The sequence below is a fragment of the Anser cygnoides genome, chromosome 3 (assembly GCF_040182565.1).
Source record: "Anser cygnoides isolate HZ-2024a breed goose chromosome 3, Taihu_goose_T2T_genome, whole genome shotgun sequence".
NCBI lineage: Eukaryota > Metazoa > Chordata > Aves > Anseriformes > Anatidae > Anser > Anser cygnoides.
Window position 1 is genome coordinate 37,408,549 of NC_089875.1, and position 18,726 is coordinate 37,427,274.

General features: G+C 37.9%; 1 protein-coding gene across 2 annotated transcripts; it reads right to left on the minus strand.

Annotated features, from left to right (window-relative positions):
- Positions 1-50: 50 nt before the first annotated feature.
- SLC30A6 (solute carrier family 30 member 6) lies at positions 51-17,167 on the minus strand. Of its 2 annotated transcripts, none has more exons than XM_066993911.1 (14): positions 17,012-17,167; positions 15,858-15,944; positions 14,166-14,250; positions 13,235-13,277; positions 10,709-10,774; positions 10,177-10,257; positions 8,947-8,982; positions 7,745-7,839; positions 6,849-6,897; positions 5,855-5,974; positions 5,458-5,560; positions 5,137-5,184; positions 4,480-4,548; positions 51-3,014 (listed from the first exon to the last, which is right to left on the minus strand). In XM_066993911.1, exons 1-14 carry the CDS (start codon positions 17,159-17,161, stop codon positions 2,517-2,519), a joined length of 1,530 nt encoding a protein of 509 aa, XP_066850012.1. In that variant the 5' UTR covers positions 17,162-17,167; the 3' UTR covers positions 51-2,516. The 2 variants fall into 2 exon arrangements, with proteins under 2 accessions (XP_066850012.1, XP_066850013.1); XM_066993912.1 differs by lacking the exon at positions 17,012-17,167 and adding an exon at positions 16,125-16,143.
- Between the last annotated feature and the right edge of the window lie 1,559 nt (positions 17,168-18,726).

An 18,726-nucleotide genomic window follows, 5' to 3' on the forward strand; every position in this document is an offset into this window, starting at 1 on the left:
TTAAACCATATCTATATATAAAACGATAACTACAACATTTTGCACACAAATTACCACTTTTTTCCTCGTCATTCAAGGATGACACTGATTTTATTTTCCTCATATAAAAGGAGACATTTTACTCTGTGCTGATTTAACAAATATTCTGAACATATTCATTACAATAAAGCAGCTAAAAAGCTGTTCTAATCTCTAAAAGAACCTTTATCATCTGCACATATGATACATATATATATATATATAGTAAACAATCACTCCAAAAATAATTTTGTAAAAGTGATCATATTGCACTCAGAATTCTGGAATTCTGTTCTCCCTTCGCATTTTAAATCACAGATCAGCTTCATTTTTTATATTTTTTTTAATAAAATGAAGCTTTAATTTTCTATTAAAAACAAGTAGGCATGCAATCAATATAATACAATATATTTGAAATATCACAAAAAGGGAAAGTGTTTGGTTATGAAACTGGAGTAAGGAATAATTCTCAGAGGCCACATGAGAGTAGTAATTGTAAACATTCTGCTGGCTCTAAGGTGTTGCAGATGTTGCAGAGTGCAGCCTAGTTCAGCACCCACGAGATACACAGAAACTGTTCAAATGTTCTGTACTTCACTGAATTTCCACACAGCAATGGCACATCCAAGAGGCTACACATAAAGACAGAGCAATGAAACAAAGGTGGTCACTAAGCGAACGCTGACCTCAGATCACTGTCGTTTTTCAATGGAAGTTTTCCAGGTCTTACATACTCTAACACAGCAGCGAAACTATTATTGTTGCTGCCAATGAAGTACAGAACCAGATTCCCTACTTGTGACTTCCACGTACGGTATACCAGTGGCAGACTGGACACTACCCTCAGCCTACAAAATCCCAGCAAGGTACCATCACGCAGAACGTCACCTTGATTTGCTTGCAAGACTGACAACCTTCCCCATGTGTCGGAGCGAGAATCACATGCAGTAGATGAGGAAAGAAAGAAAAAAAATTCTCAGCCAACATGAAGAGGCTACAGATGTTGAAAATTCAAATGAAGGCTGCTTCTTCTCATCTCACTTTACAGGAGAAAAAAAAATCTCTATTAAACCCATTATCTTCAGGTAACATTAATACACTTGGAGTCCCTGAGATAATGCAGCTCTCTAACTACCTTGGACAAATGGAGAGACTAACTTCGTATATACATCAACACGGTGGAAGCCAATACAGAGCACCCTGAGTTGCAAGTGAAACAATAGGAACGGGCAACCCATTCCCGAACAGCCAAGAGATGCAGAAGAAAGTGCAGAGAAGGTACTGACTAGGGAATTAAAAGATACATATTACAGGGGAGGACAGAAAAAACATTAAGTATTTCTAAAAGGCCTTTTCCTGTTACCATCGAAGCAATGGAAAAAAAGCAACCAGAGCTAAGAGCTCTTTGAGAAAGGCTGTGAAGAAACGTGGCCTTCTAGATGCATGGCAGAACAATAATGCAAAGGCAGAGACAAGTTAGGGAGTCCTATTCACAGGGTGCCCCAAAGGTTAAGCACTCTAGCACTGACAGTAAGAACTGTCTGTGATCACTGACAGTACGCTGGATATAAACCAGGCATATAAGTAGATATTTTTTTTCTCCTGAAACTACAGGAAAAATACAAAGAGGAAAAATACAAAGTCACAATCAAATTGAAGAATACTTTCCATACTGAAAAATGAAATACTGGCTTCAGAAACAGAACAGGTATCTGTTCTGTATCTTAAGTAGGGTTAATTGTAAAAAAGAGGTGCTTGTAAAATCTTAAGTTTGAAATCCTTTATTTCCCACTATATTGCTAAGTAGTTTTGCAATTAGATCAAAAAAGAAATATCAGAGATGAATATGGAATACTTACAACTAGAAAATAGTTGCTGAACCATTGGAATTTCCATAAAGGCATCAACAAAAAATGTAAAAACATTGTCTCATAAAGTTAATTAGAATCTGAAGTACCAGATTGTCTTCACAATGGTCACAATATGAATATTGATGGAATACTGATGGATTTTTGCAGCCCTGGGAAAAGTAATTGTGACTTTGCCAAAAGATGACTTAATACAGCAATCAAAGCATCCTTAAAAACTGAGTATTGCACTTCTGCAATTTCTTACTCTCTCAGCCATTCAACATCCAGTAAGCAGTTCTCATTAGAAGAAACATTACCTGGTCACAATTTTACTCTCTTACAGAGCTGTGCTATATCTTAATACTTTATCGGGGAAAAAAAGGAAAGCGAATTAAAAGCTGAATAAAAGTAGACACACTATAAAAGCTACCTGTAAAGTATTGTAAGTCTGGAAAACATTTGTGGCATTACACAGGCTATTGCTGATGCAAAGGAAAAAAAAAAAAAGGCAATTTAACCATTTCATGAATATGAACAATGCACTTGTTCCCAGCCATTTAGAATGTTCTGACATTCCAAATGTTTATAAAAATTGGGTAATAAAAGAATTAAGTCAATACCCTTAAGTACAATAAATAATGGTGTTTATTATGGTCGAGGTTGACCACGAGTATTTGTTCCATATCTGCTTGGGACATTTGTAAAACCAGTTCTGAATCCTTGCTGTGCTCCCATTCCTGGTATTCCAAATCCTTGATTGAGTACACTGCTGTAGGGTGTGGATCCGTGATTAAGGCCCAATCCATAGGGCCTCGTCTGAGTGTTTAAAAGGATAACTGGATTCACATTTTTGCCTGGCGTATTGAAAGAAAATTCTGGTGGTGGGCTGCTGGGCTTAGCTGGAGTAGATGTAATAGGGTTCAAGTTGTCAGCAGCTTTCAAAGATGGCATTGAAATAATATGATGATCTGAAAGGTTCAGCATATTGTTTGCAATAGGCACAGATGATAAGGTAGGTCTGATCCAGTCATCTTTGAAAATCTGAACAGTCAAAGTAGAGACCAACGCGTATAATCGGTTAGTGACATGGGCAAGTACCATTTGTTCATTTGCATCTCTCCGAATTCGGACATGTACTGATCCAGCCTAGAAAACGATAAAAATAAGTTGGCTGTTAACTGTCACTTCAGCGAAGCTTCTCCACATGCATTCAAGAAGAGGTAAGTCGTCCTGCAGAGAACTATGCGAAGACCTTTCTCAGTGGAGACTACTGACTAAACTGGAAAGCATATTAAATAATTCCAAAATCAGGGCAGATTTTGATCTTTGCTAATGTGTTAACCTCTTACAAACACATCAAGATCATCATTCATGAAAAGTTACGAGTCTTGAAACCAAACTATAAAATACAACACGCAATGGCAGGAAAACAAAAGGCAACAACTGGTTAAAACAAGGTCCAAAAGAAGAAAAAAGTGCAGACAAACTCCACATTCCAAATTCAGGAGAACGCATAATCACTGTGCTGCTGGAGCGGACAGAAGACAACATGCATGGGAGATGCACTCAAATCGGGACCATTAGCAAGAACAGAGGCACTGCCCCTTACAAAACAGACTAAGAGCTTCTCCTGAGGAAAATGCTAGGAAATGGTAGGGTAGGCTGCCCCTGCCTACCTCTCAATAACATCATCTCCTTCACCTCAAACTACTGCTGCAGAATAGAACAGGGCAAAAAACTGAACGCCTTGCTTCCTATTTCATTTTGTATCGAACAAAGAATGTGGTTCACAGCTTGTGCTATACAGGGCATTTTTACATCAGACTGGGCAGCTGACAGCATATCCAAGTCTCTGGAAGTTGCTACTACAGTCTAGATGCTGACAGGTAAACATACATGCAAAGGTCTGATCAACCCAGAAATGCTGTAATCCTGTATTTCGAGCGACAAAATAATAAACTGAAGGCAATCTGGACAGTAGCATGACAGAAGAGTCCCTCCACTTTTCTTCTTTCCCCACCCCCAAAAAGTAGCATACTGAAAGAATTCAGAAGTAGAAAAATAAATTCTAACAGTCTTAATTTTCTGGCTGTCACAACATACCTGCATCAACTCAGGAATGACCAAGTTCTGTGTTACCATTCCATATGACAAAAAAGCCTCCATTTCTTTCAGTAGAATATCAATATACTGCTGTAATTGGCTTTTTTTTCCCCGTTCCCCAGAAATGCTGAAAATATGATTCTATTGCAGACCTTTTGCACCTGAAGGTTTACAGTTTTCTTCTCCCCTCAGAGAGGATTTAAACTAGTGCATGTTTTGAAAAATGCTTCACTAATGTGTGGGGTTTTCTTCATTGCCAAAATACAAGCGAAATTCTAAAGTTGCAAAATACATGCTCTGATTCGGAGCTGCAATACACAGGAATAATAAAGCTTTAAAAAATACAAGGTGGGGGAAGATAGGTTTTGCAATAAGTCACAGGGGAGGACTAAGTATTGACTGGATCTTTTTTTTTTAAATAAAAAAGAAATATCTTACTTCATTTAAACAAAAAACTAGAAGTAGTAACCAACACTTTTTTTTACAAGACGATAAAGACATAACTTACCAAATTGCCAAAACCTAACGTCCAGAAATGCTCATTTCGAACTTCCAAGACACCATCCAAGGTTGAAACCTAATTTTCCACAAATATACAGAAATATTAAAATAGTTAGAACTAATGTTTCAAATTGTTTTAGCGATATACTTGTTCATGTAGCTGAATAACAACATTTTCAGTAATTAAACAAAAGCCTCCAGACTGCAGAATGGAACAAGTCTGTTGATGGTGCCGCTGATGTTTATCTACTGTACTTGTGGTATCTGTAAACATCCAAATCCATCAGAAAAGTGGATTTAAGTAACTCAAGTTTAGGTAACTCTCGCTGTCTAACTGCAACATTTTCTCAACTTCACATGCTGTATGGAAAGTGTTCTTTACTTCTTTTTTTCCTCCAAATCATGTTGGTAAATCTCTTCTTAAACTCAAAACAAAAAAACACAACCAAAAACCTGCACTGCTTTAATGGATGTGTTCCAGACACCTGTGTGACACTATTCATCTTAGATAATAAGCTCCACATTTTCTACATGCAGAAAAAAAAATATTAAAAATTCCTTATGGATTTTCTTGGACTACTCACTCACAAAATCTTTTTGTATTTCTGAATGCTTATTTAACATTGGCTGTGCATGCTGTGTCATGTATTATACACCAACTTACCTCTCTAAGAAGTTTATCTAACTGGCCAAACACATGAGGTGGGGTTGTCTTTAAACAAATAAAAAAGAAAAAAGTTACAATAAAGATTAATTGGTGCTGTTTCAGTAAGAGATCCTTTAAATCCCCTCTACCTAAAGACCAATGGCATTACATAATAACATTCTTGTAAGTTCATGATACCTACTTCTACTGCCCTTCCTTTGGCCCTTTACCATATATTCTCCTTAGAATATCTCCCATACATATCCTTAGAACAGATAAGGGCATTTAACAAAAACGAAACAAACAAACAAAAAATACTGTTTTGCAGCACTGCCTTACCTGGAGTAGTACTTTCCCACTGTAGACACTCATGGGATACATGGTACCAAAAGTCATCAAAGCAATTGCTATAGCTGAGGCTGTGTCTACAGCATAGTAATTGCTAGAGAGAAAGAAAAACAATATGAAAAAACAGGTACTTAAGTTACTGAAAGGCATAAGGAATTTTTCTTTTTTTTTTTTTTAATTCTTTCAAATTATATACACATAGAGAACAATACATACGCTAACCTTCATCTGAACTACGTATCTTTGAAAAATGCCAAATATATTCAAATAGTCGCAATCCCAAACATACATAGTACAGCTTTTGATGAGATCATTCCTTTCAGATAAAAAAAATGCAGTTTCCCACAGAGAGGATATAAAAGGAACTTCATCAAACAACTATACATACTTGATTTCAATGAGCATATACGTAATGCAAAGAGCTAAAGCTCCAGCAATATCAATCAAGACAAAAGGGTTCATTCGTGGCAGAAAGATGCTGCTCAATCCTGGGATGATTCCACAAATACTGTAAAAAACAAAAAAACAAGCAAGCAAGCTGTGGTCAGCTACTTGTTCATCAGTACTTCAAAACCCGTAGGAGTTACACTCTTTAGTTCAGAATTTGACATTAAATACACCTTGCAGTCACAGCAAATGATGGCTCTGAGGACCCTAAAAGCCCTTCTAATTCTGCTTATACTTAACATTATACAATATGGTTTGACATTCTTATTTTCATACTGACAGCATCAATACTCAAAAGGACGTGTTGGCTAAAAGTAAACACTTCTGTTATCTGACAAAAATATTTTGCAAATCGTGTTATCTTGCATTCAGATAACAGTACAGCCTGACAGTTAACAGGTGATGAATGAGAAACACTGATTCAGTGCCTGGAAGACACAGACTTTCCACTTGCCTGATAGACAGGTGAGGAACTTCCATAGCTATGTTTCAGCAAGTAGCCTATTTCACATATCACATTTAAGCTGCAATCATCCCAGTTGCTTGCCAACCCCACCACGTAACTAAAATTAAATTACTCTAAGATATATTGATCAGACAGGTAACAGTTGTTGAGAATGCAGTTCAAGTCTGTACCAAACAAAGCTAGCTTCTGTCACCTTATTCAAGAATTACATGCAATGCACTGAATGCATTCAACAGGAAGGTTATGTAGAAAGATGTATTTCTATTAAACTGACACATCTGGGTAATGTGAGAGATGATGTTTGAACGGGAGTCCCTACACTAGATCTACAATAGACAAAGCTATTTTAAAAACTCTAAAATACAACAGTTCACGTCTCAGAATGTGTTTAAAACTGCTATTATACACAACCAAAAACAACATTGCCTTCCAGAAGCTAACAATTCTGAAAAACATTACAAAGAATTACCTTCTACTGAGATCTGCAACATGCTCTTGAAGCCAACTTGTGCTGGCAGCTGCAAAAGAAAATTCATAAAATGACTAAAAGTAAAGCAATCAATTTCAAAATCAAGTTTTATTTTAAGAGAATAACTTAATACTCCACAAACAAATAAATTTATCTCAACAGATTCACTGTCGCATGAGATAAAGCAAAGTCTGACTTTTCCAGGCAGTAAGTAAAATGCCTGTTTCATATAACTGATTATTGAACAATTAATTGATTAAGAACTGATTAAATACAAACGTAATTGCAGTTTATAATCAACAACTATCTTTATATTAGGTAAAATATAATACACATACAGTAATTATATCTACAAACAACGTAACCTAAACTATATTCACTGAAATGAAGCATTACATACGACAAAACACATGGAACACCATGGAAAAAAAGAGAACTTCACACATTTCCACAATGCTCAGCAATCCCCCAACAGCTAGTGAGAATGATCACAAGTCTCCTTCACAGTGAAAAGTTCCAGGTAAAAGGGCTATTAAGATGAATTACTACATTCATTTATTTTTAATCCATTAATAAATCAATAAAATGCTCTTAAATTAAAATCTGAAATCTGAATGATGACCTTCACTGGTTGAATTTAGAAGACAGAAAATTAGGGGTACTGCAGCATTTATCACTCAGTTTATCAGTACTACCTAAATACTACTCTGAGTCATGTAAGCAAACCAGTGATGAAATTTGAAAAACAATTCAAAATTGCATTAACGGGTATTTATGGAGGTTATAGCAACTTATACCTGCTAGTTAAGAAAGTTATCAGACTAGTTTTAGGTTGATTATAATAGCAACATTAAAACCTTGTCATAATTCTCAGTACAGATGAATTTATCACATACCTTCAGAGACATAAGCAAAAGGCTTATTCCTAATGGAAAGCATTGTAAATAAGTTGAAAAAGAGAGCCACGAAAGTACCAACCAGCAGTCGCCCCCTAAGGGAGGAAAAGAAAAAAAAAGATGCATCTTAATTTCACATTACCATTACAATATGTGAAATCAAACTATAATTAATACTAACAATATCAAAATACTTTGCTTGGTATCTTTCACTGAGCATGAAAATGGAGAGTAAGATAAATTAGCACAAGGTCTAATACCTGGCAGCGTATTAGCATTTCAGGGGGATATATGAGATCACCAAACACTGTACATCATACTTGTGTTACCACGTTAAGCTGAACACAATCTTCATAGTGTTGAGTAACTGTTCTTACCTAATTGCATATATCTGTGTACACACACAGGTGTATATATATATATGCAGGTATACACACACATTTGTCCTTTGAAGATATAATACACTGTCTCCTCAGCCTTGTTTCCTATAGAATTATGCCTTATGTCTCCACCCTTTCCTAGGAGAATTACAACTTCACCATACATCAACACCTTCTCCTCCTTTCCCCATGTTCTTTGCAGTTGTCATCACCTCTGCAATACGTCCAGTTCCCTAATGATCCCAGTATCCTTCCCCCAACATACTAGGCCTCCTAATTTGTGAGTTAGCAAGAGGCAGCAGAGGCCACAACTCTTTCCAAACTATGAATGTGCCCAGAGGGCAGTCAGCCAGACTGTACTCTATGTAAAAAGGTAACTGCTGAGCTCACACAGTTTTTCCTACAATGTGAGCAGTAACTCGGCTTTCTCTTCTCTACTCAACCTCCAAATGCTAAAAAAAAAAAAAAATCACATTAACTTACTATCTTCAAAATGTTGTCAAATTATAGGGAGACAAAAACTAATAACAAATGCCTAATGTCCTCAAGAAACCACATTAAAACATAGGAATAATTAAATTATCAAAACCAGCAACATGTATCTAAATCATTATTTATGAAAAGATATGGATTACATTTAAACTGTACCTTAAAAGAAACTGTTTCCAATATCGCTTGCACATAGTTCAAAACAAATAGTAAGGTACCAAAACCAGTTTGGTGATGAATGTACTCGTCATAATTAACATATGCTAGATTAAGAATTAGATATACAAAGGGACACTGAAAAGCCTATCATTGTACATGTCAAAAATTTCTTACGTGTGTATCTCAGGCTGTTCCAGAAACCGCTCTGCACTACAAAAACAATTGAAAATCAAGTTACATTCAGACAATAAAACCTTGACACCTGAAGCATACTTTTGTATTCTGAAATGGCTAATTAGCTGCCATTCATCAATAAAACTGATGGATACAGTGTCGGAAAAAAAATGATTACTCAAATAAGCACACTAGTTTAACCTGTTGGTAAAATGAAGGAGTATATAATCTAGATTTTCCGACCATTTCCATACATGCCACATAGGTGCTAGCTATCTTATGTATTGCCTACACAGTAAAAGGATGCTTGTAAATGAACATGCCAGAAAATACTGCTACTGCCACCACCACTGCTGGAAAGCAAAACAAAGAAAGTTTGAAATCCCTGACTTGGAGCTTCTTGCTAAGCAAGGCCAAATAAAACAGATGTTGGATTCTGTAGTGGAGATACAGTGTGTTTTATTTATTTATTTATGCGCTAGTAAAATAAGAAATAACCTGCTGCTGTAACAAAGAAAAACCTAGCGTAAGTTTTGGGAATTCCCTAAAACTGATGTTAGAAAGCCTGGAGGCTCATTATTATTAAATTCATTCCAGTGGTGCAACAGGTCTACCTATATTGTAACGCTGCTAAGTTGTTAACATATCCCTTTATAAAGAAAATATGAAGAGGAGAAGGGAAGGTAAACTGCCTCAGTTTTAAATGCCAGATGTCAAAAAAAAAATTTAAAGAATTAAGTAGTTTTTAAGGCAAAATACCATCTACATTTTGAACAATTTGTAGGTTAAATTAATGCTTTGCTAATGTTGAGAACTATTGAAGCTGATTAAACATTTGGATCCTTAATACATTATGAAATTGCTTTACTTCATGATATAACTGAAGGGAAAAAAAAAAACTTTTCTTTAGCAGTTAACTTAAAAAGTCAACAGTTACATCAAGTCCCTAACAGTGTTAAGAAAAAGCAATTCCTAAGAATATGGAGTCTTTTCCTTGGAAGTTGTTTAATTACATTTACCAAATCCTATTATTTTATTTAAGGTCTCCATGTAGTGTAATAAATATAAATTAGCAGTAAGGTTCAGCAGGATTTAAAAAAAATCTAATTTTTTTTCTGCAATATGTCACTACAGATAGCATTTGTAGAACATATTTGCTTTTGCTCAACATGGACTTTCTTCTCATACAAGAAAAAAAAAAATATCAAAGAAAAAGGTACATATCCCTACCTTTCTTTTAGTATAAAAAGAGCACCAAGTTGTGCTAGAACCGTAGAAGCAAATACAGCTAGAACTTCAAACCTCTCAAACCTGAAATTTAAGAATTAAGTTTAGAAACAGTGAAAGCTCAACAATTCATCGCATGCATTCTGGTCTGTGCAAGAACAAGGGGAACAGACCTACTATAACTAATTCTTTCAAGTGGAGATAGATGAGGAGAAACTGAAAAGTCATGGAGTAGGCATAACTTTTTAATTTCGTTTAAAACAAGACTCCAATTATCAGAAACAAGTCTTTGTTCTGAGAAAAGACCATAACTTCCAGCTTAAAATTATGGATTCTTAATTCTTTTTGCTGTTCCTGCCCTCGTCTCTTACTATTCTGTAACTGTTCTTTACACAACCAATCTTGGGTCTCTTTAATATTTATGCTCATTACATATGTATTGTTTGTCATGGCTGTTACAGAATACAGGCAAGGATGATCAACAGTGAATCAAATCCTGTATTATCAAATACTGAATCTTGTTATTAGCACTTACCCAAATGAATAGACTGGACTGGGCTTCTTCATCATTACCCAATAGCTTATTAGACATGTTATCAAACTGAAAAAAACAGGGGAGAATTAGACTGTGATAAACAACTGTTACCTTTACAAATTATAAAATTGTTCATATTTTAGATCATAGTTTGCTACTATAAATTAGTACAAACATACACTTCAGCCACCAGAAATGAATAAACGAATCTTCTTAAGTTCATCGTATGATGAACTCAACCCTTCCATCACTATCACAACGCGGGTTCCAATGAATCCAGAGATGATGGGGTTTGGAAACGAAACTGGGATTGCAATGACATCTCAGCTGTCCCCATAAAATAGGCAGCAAATAATTTAGCAAAATGGTAAGTCATTCTAATTCTTGATATCAGGAGACGGCCTAATGCTGTACTTAACGACACGCCTTCCAAAGGCTGCCACCAACCTTCTTCCACACAGAATATCACTTAGCCTAACTCAAGTTTACCGTAACCCCAAATGCAATGCAGGCCACTGAAGTCCTGAAACACAACAGCACAACTAGTGTTTTTTTTTTTTTTTTTGTTTGTTTTTTTTTTTTTGGCGTGCACTCCATGAATTCCTCTGAAAGGAAACTGGAGAACAGGAGGCCAGGACTGTATCTGACTAATAGGGAAAGGTGGTGTGAGAAAATCCTTTTCATACTGTTTGGTAACACATTTTAATGAAGAGTACACAGCAAAAGCCTGTGAAATTAACAAAATACACAACCGGTAAACACTAACTTGTACTTTATGAACTTGCCTAGAAATATGTAACCTGAGAAAGGCCATTAAAACGAGAAGGAACGCGTTATGCAAGATGACAGGACTGTCATATTTGTGTCACTTACTCAAAAAGAGAAGAAAACTTTCCATTAAACCCTTCTTTTAAGGATATATCATGAATTAGATTTAGCACTCAAGAGTAAGTCTCGCACTATGCAAAGTACTGCCTTTTTTTTCCACAGTATAATGTATCTACATGTGTAGCCAGAACAGATTTACTTTTTTGGCTGCACTCCTCTCCACACAGCGCTAATCTAAATGGCCATTCTCAGACAGCTACAGGTCTCTTGCTTTTTTCTTTCCAAGTTTCTCCCTCATGCTGGATGTCTGAAATTCAAATTATTTTTATCCCCATGGTACTAGCCTGAATTCTTCAAGCATGAGTCTTATTTCCTCTGCCTATTTTTCCACTATTGACCCCTTTATTTTTTTTTATTGATACTTATGTGGAATCAGCACAGTCTGTGACTTTATGCAGCCCTTTCTTAATGACAATGTTAAATCAGACAGAATCAAGAAGTCATCCCCATAGCTGCTGAACAATCACACCCTCACAATCTGAACCACAGCTGCTTGGAGTACAAGCAAAAGCAGAGGAACTACTACTGCTCGTATACAAAACAGCAGTCATATACTCAGTAAGACTGTCATAAATTTCCAGTAAGATGACAAAAATGAAAGAACATGAAATCTGTTTTTGCAGCAGAATAACTGAGCATTGTTCACCCTTACAGCAAGCTAAAACTCTTGAAAGAGTTTACTGTTAGAATAATCTTCTAGTCTATTCCCTATTAACCTAATATATCATAGTGCTAGGGCTATACCATCTTCTCCTAAAATTAAAAAATAGTATTCTATACAAATATGAAGTACAATGACAAATGTTTCACTATTTCGCTATCAGTCAGATAAACTATGGTATTTAGTGTGAAAAATAGTCTCTGTGGATAGCTGATCCATATTTTTCTGTAAGTTAGCAATGAAAATAACATGGCTTAATCATTAAAAAAAATGACTGCGTTTTTTGCAGTTTATTTCCCAATCACTGCTACCAGCCAGCATCAGATGAGAACTGAATGTATTTAATGTCTTATTACCAATATTATCAGAAGTGTCCAGAATTTTCACACTTAAAATAGCTTTAACATTTTGTTAGGGGAACAGAAAAAAAAATGCTATAGGTATCATTCAATAGCAAGTAGGAAAATTACAGTATTAGTCTTTAGAAACCGGTCTAAACAGACTGCAGCTGACATTCCTTATACAGAGATTTTATTTTAACAACCTTATTGGAAGAACGTGGGATCTATCTCTTGCCATATTCTGGAATAGAAATAGCGTTCTATTTGTCTAGAAAGATTTTGTTTCCTGAAGTTAAAGTCAAGGGATACTTCAGAACCAATGACTGTGGCACTAGGGAGATGTTCTGAGTGAAACACCAGATGACAGATCGATGCTAGGTTCTGATTCATGTCGTTAGGTATCTGCATATAGAAATCCACAACCAAATGGATTAGTTACTAATCACTGTCCATACAGCTACGGTGTTTCTCATCATCTGCTTATTGTGATGTACAATTTTATACTCACATGACCTACATTTAAACCAGATAGTGATGATTCTAAACAGAATGTGTTTGTAAATAAATTTGGTATGTATAGAAATACACAAAGACAGGCACAAATGAACTGTAAGATTAAATGGGAAAAAAACTCACCTGAAAAGATCGAAGATTGTCAAGTATGTGTAAGCAGTTAAAGCTGTAAAAAGCAAGCATTAAAACTTAATACAATTTTTCAATCACTTATATTCTTCTGTTAAGTCCCTCTACAGCATCTTTACACCTGCAAGTCTGTCTTTCGTATGTGTAATGTAAATATAAATGCTCTGAACACACAATATATTTCACTTCATAAACAGTTTGATTATGGCAATCCTACTTGTAATAAAGTATATAATAATGCCCAGCTACATAAGGTATTCGGCTACCAAGAATAAATTGCTGCGACTAAGAATTTAAAATCAGAAAAGTCAGGAGACCTTCTAGCAACACACCCTCCTCAAAGCAAATCTCTTATGCGTGTTATTGCAGGAAAAAGTAGGTTCAACAGCATTTCTACTTGTTTTGCTTTTCCAACCTACGTCGCAAAGTAAAATATCGGACATTCTACTTTCAGTACTGATGATAGGGAGCATCTTGGAGCCCCTCTACAAAAGCAGGACATAATAGAAAATATTAAAAAGAGACGCTCCTGAAATTGAAGAAGGCTTTAGCCATACTACAAATGCCTTCATTCAACTGCAAGTGAGGATCCCTCTATGTCACTTATAGTACTATGTACTTACATAAGGAACAGGTTTGAGAACTAGTTTAGAAGTCTACTTCCTGCAATCTTAAAGAGGGTACCACGTAGGAAAAAAATATGAGCAGGTCTGGAAAACCTCACACACTTGGAAGATCTTTCAACCACTTACACCTGTCTGCAAGAAATGCTTCTCAACTGACTGTGGGACATCAAAAGGAGGCCCTGTCCAAACCTGGCTGTGCAGTCACCTAACTCCACTATGTGCTTTTTTAGTACATTGGAACTTCATAAGTGAAGAAACGTGGTAGTTTTTCACAGCCTCAGTGCAAGAGAGCCACCTACCTATGCTGTTCGTAGAGCTGCACCACATGAGCAGGAAGCCAATACATATTAAATTTATAGCACCAAACAGCAAGATCTTCCAGGACTGTTGATGAGAATAAAAACATATTTTATATCTTCCAAAATGGACAAGACAAAAATTGAATCTTGTTTTAAAAAACAATATTGTAGTACTTCAACATGCAAGCAGTCTTCTCCCTCCATCCCTCCTTCCCAGCAATGTGCAACAATCTCGTATTCTGTTTTAATTTTACAGATTGTCCCAAAACTCATTTTTAAACACCATTCTGTGTTCTGCTTGTAATAGCTTTTTGGTCTTAAAAATCACACCTATAGAATATTTGCATTTTCTTATCACACACACTGTGTGAGTTTTGAAGACAGAATTATACAGCTTTCTATTTCCTGCCCTTAGTCCTGAAGGAACACCTGAGAGACTCAAGTGGGTTCCATTCCTTATGCTTGAACTTAGGTCCCGAAAACATCTGTGCATCTCCAGCTTTCAGTTCTACTGAACACATCAAACATAAGTATAATTCTGGGGGAAATTAATTAGGAGGGACAACCCACAGAAATCCAACTTCACAGAAAGTACATGATGTATTAAGGCTAAGAGTAAGAAAATCTTTCACTTGCAAATTCACTACAAGGAATATAATGCCACAAAAAACACACATGGAACCCCATAAAGTTAATTTTAAGGTTGTTTGTCTGGCAGAAAGGCACGTTACTTCCAATGCCTTGCTCTCGCAAAAGTTAAGTCCCAATGGTACATATGAAACTTGAGGTCAATTTTCCAAAAATAATAACAGAACTTAAATGATAACAGAAAAAATGAATGAACTCTGTAAAAAGTCTTGTCAGATTTTATCCATCAATTCACCAATGGCAAGTAATTTGTTACAGCAAATGAAACACATGACTTCTTGACACTCACTCAAAACAAAACGCAGTTCTCATAGCTTTCCAAAATCACGGAACCGTTTGGGTTGGCGGGGACCTTAAAGACCACCTGCTTCCACCTCCCTGCCATGGGCAGGGACACCTCCCACCAGACCAGGTCGCCCAAAGCCCCATCCAGCCTGGCCTTGAACAATTCCAGGGAGAATCTGTATTTCTAACTCGATAAATACGAAATGCAAGCTATTATCACAATATCTATCACAGCAAGAAGTTCATTAGTCTCAGAAACCCACAAGAGTAGATTCCAAGCCTGCCTGCACCAAATGAAACAAACTCTTACCTGCCAAGTACATTACACCTGTTCCATAGCATTTGTTGATTACTTCATTTTGATTTGAAATTAAGCATTAAGCACCACAAACCAAATAACAACACACACCGTATTGGTTAAAAAACTGTTAACTTTCCACAAATCCAATGAAAACTAATGCAACTGGATTTAAAAATAGAGTATAAAGTACCATCACTATTCACAGCACTAATAACAATGCCAATTCCATACATTCTGGCCTACAAACATATTTATAGCACACCGGATTACATCTCTACCAATCTTAATATTGGGTGCACAAACCCTATTCCAAACTAAATGAAAAAAATACATTTTTTTTTTTTAAGTACACCTAGAAAATTTTAAAACAGATTTCTTGAACTACACTTAAATTAATAATGTATTTTAACTTGTCACAGCTACATTTTTTATTATTCATTTTAAAAAGAAATACTTACCCTTCTATCTGCTGCAACCAGCCTAAATTCATGCGTTAACTTTCCAACTAACGATCTCTGTGATTTGCGGAACAGATGTATTGTCCCCTTAAAAAAAATTGAAGCTTAATTAAATATTCTACTTAAACCATAGTTTAAAGTAGCAAAAGGGGAACCTTCATTTATGAACCACTTTCGTAACAGAAACCTTACTGTAATACTTTGATATAATTAACTAGACATAGCCTCTAAACATGAAATTCAACAATAGTTTTTGAATGTTTTTACGTTTTACATGTTGTGAGAGAATGATGAAAGGCTGAGAATCAAGCTTCGCTTCAACACAGACTGGACTTCAAGACAGAAGGAGGTACTAACAGGCTGGTCCCCTAAACAGGCCCGATCAGCTTACACACACGCGTGTCAAGACGGCCGTATTTCACACAATGGCTGAGGTTGACAGGGACCTCTGAAGATCACCCGGTCCAACCCCCTGCAAGCAGGGTCACACGTTGTGCAGGAAGGCATCCAGGCGGGTTCTGGGTATCTCCAGAGAAGCAGACTCCACAGCCTCTCTGGGCAGCCTGTTCCAGTGCTCCGTCACCCTCGCAGCGAAGTGCCCTCTCGTACTCAGATAGAGCTTTGATGTCATGCTTCTCCTGACGCGTACGGATAAATACGCATTGTCGCTGTGAGTTAGGCAAGCAGTGCCACAGACCCCAAGCTCGGGTTCCCCTGGGACACAAGGCCAGCTCCCTGCCCTCCTTCCCAGCAGATCGCTGCGGTGTGACCGCTCCCCCACCAGGGACGCGCGGGACGAGGAGCGCCCCGGAAACCTTTCCAGGCAGGCACCGCCGTGCCAGCAGCGCCCTGCCCCTCGCCTAGCACCGCCGCCGGCGGCAGGCTGCGAACACGCGGGGACCCCCGGCCCCTGAGCCCGGCGGCACACGGAGGGCAGGGGGCGGCCCCCGGAGCCCCCCACAGCCCCCCGAAACCCCCCGGGCCGGCGGGGCGGACCCCGGCAGCCACGTCACCGCGGGCCCGGCGGGCGGGCGGGGCGGGCGGCGGGGGCTCCGGACCCCTCCGGGCCGCTCCGAGCCCCTCCGCGCCCCCGAGGCGAGCCCCCCGCCCGGCAGCGCCCCGCCGCCCCCCGCCTCCCGGCCGGCTGGGCTCACCATAGTCCTCCCCGCGCCGGAAGAGAGGCGCCATGCGAGGCCGGAAGAGGCGGGGGGGCCCCCTCCGTCGTCCCGGCAACGAGCCGAGCCCCGAGCCCTGCGCGGAAGCGGCCGTGACGCACAAGGCGGCCGACGGGCGCTAACCGCCATTAACGGCCGCTGACGGGGCGGGGTGAGCCCCGGTGGCAGCCCCCGGTCACGCGTACCAAGAAAAGCGGCGCTCACAGTTGATGTACGGGGCGCTCCCTGAGGGCAAAGGTGGTGGTTACTTCATTAGAAACGCGTGACCAGATGGTTTTAGTAACGTTGTAGGGTATTTGTCTCCAGAATAAGCAAAAAGTGCCCTTAGACAATACACAGAAGAAACACCGCAGTTTACAGCACAGCTGACACTACTAATTTGCACCCAACAGCCCTCAACGCTATCTTACAATGAGACAAGGTCGAGGCCTTTTACAAACTACTAAAATGAAATTAGAAAAAAGTTACATTAAAACATATTGTGCTTACAATATATATTTTGAAAAAAAAAGTATTTGGTGAAAACAACATACTTTGCTCATTATGTTCGCAGCCTTCTGAAATTCCCAACTTCTTTTCCTCTTGCCCCACCACAGCACCTGCAATAAATCACTTACACAGGCTGTGGTGGATGGATTTTAGTTCGGTTCTATCTTTCTGCCTTCACCACCACATTAGATCTTCTCTGTTATGATTACACAAAGAAAACTGACTTAGAGGAGGTTGTGTAACTCTTATCTGTCCCTGAGTAATGTGCACCCCTTGTAGGAAAGAGGCTGGATTTCACTAGTCTGTAAACTATTTGGAAATTCAACTATTTGGAAATTTCCAGAAATATAGCAGGAGTGGAGAAAAACGAAAAACAGTTTCTGGCAACCCTAAGGCGTTAAAATACATAAAGAGATGTCCATCTGAAATATACCTGCATCCGATGATAGGCATGGACTCCTGTCTCACACGAGCTTGGCTGTAATGCGAGATTTATCTTCTACGGAGTCTAGCGAACTTCATTCAGATCAGGGTATGCTACCGAGTCTATAATCCACATAGATCCAAATGTAGCAACCACAGGGATATTGGTTTAAGCCTCGTGGTTCTTCACTACGTTTACTTTAGCATCTTCTCTAAAAGAAGGAAAGTCTATCTGAATATCTGTAACATACACACAAAATTACTACTTTTGATGTGAAAGCTTCTGTTTTCCACTCTGATTTAGCAAGACTAAGAGAAGCATGTGTTCAGTCTCAACAGATTTAAGAGGTAGCACTTGTAAGCAATTTTAAAATTGACTTACATTCTTTAGAAACTAAGTGAGGTATTGATGTATTTAGTGCTCCATCATCTGGTACACAACACCTTATTTTTTAAAAAAACAGCAGTAATTTAATAGGCTTCAGGTTTAATGAAAAGGCTCTTAGTTTTGGACATTTATCTGATAAACAGACAAGAAAACAGTAAGAACAGGATAAATGCAACATTTTATTGTGAAGCTAAGGCTATGTGACTGCTCATCATGCTTTTTTACATCACTTATTAATAAAATGGTGTTTAACATTTCCAAAAACATTCTTAAAGGAACACTCTGAAGCAAAAGTCCTTCAAAACAACAAAATACAAGAGTTAACCCCATCCCAAACTGGAGTCCATCAATGGTATTTAATGGGGGTAGTTGTTTTGTCTCCACCTTGGTTTTT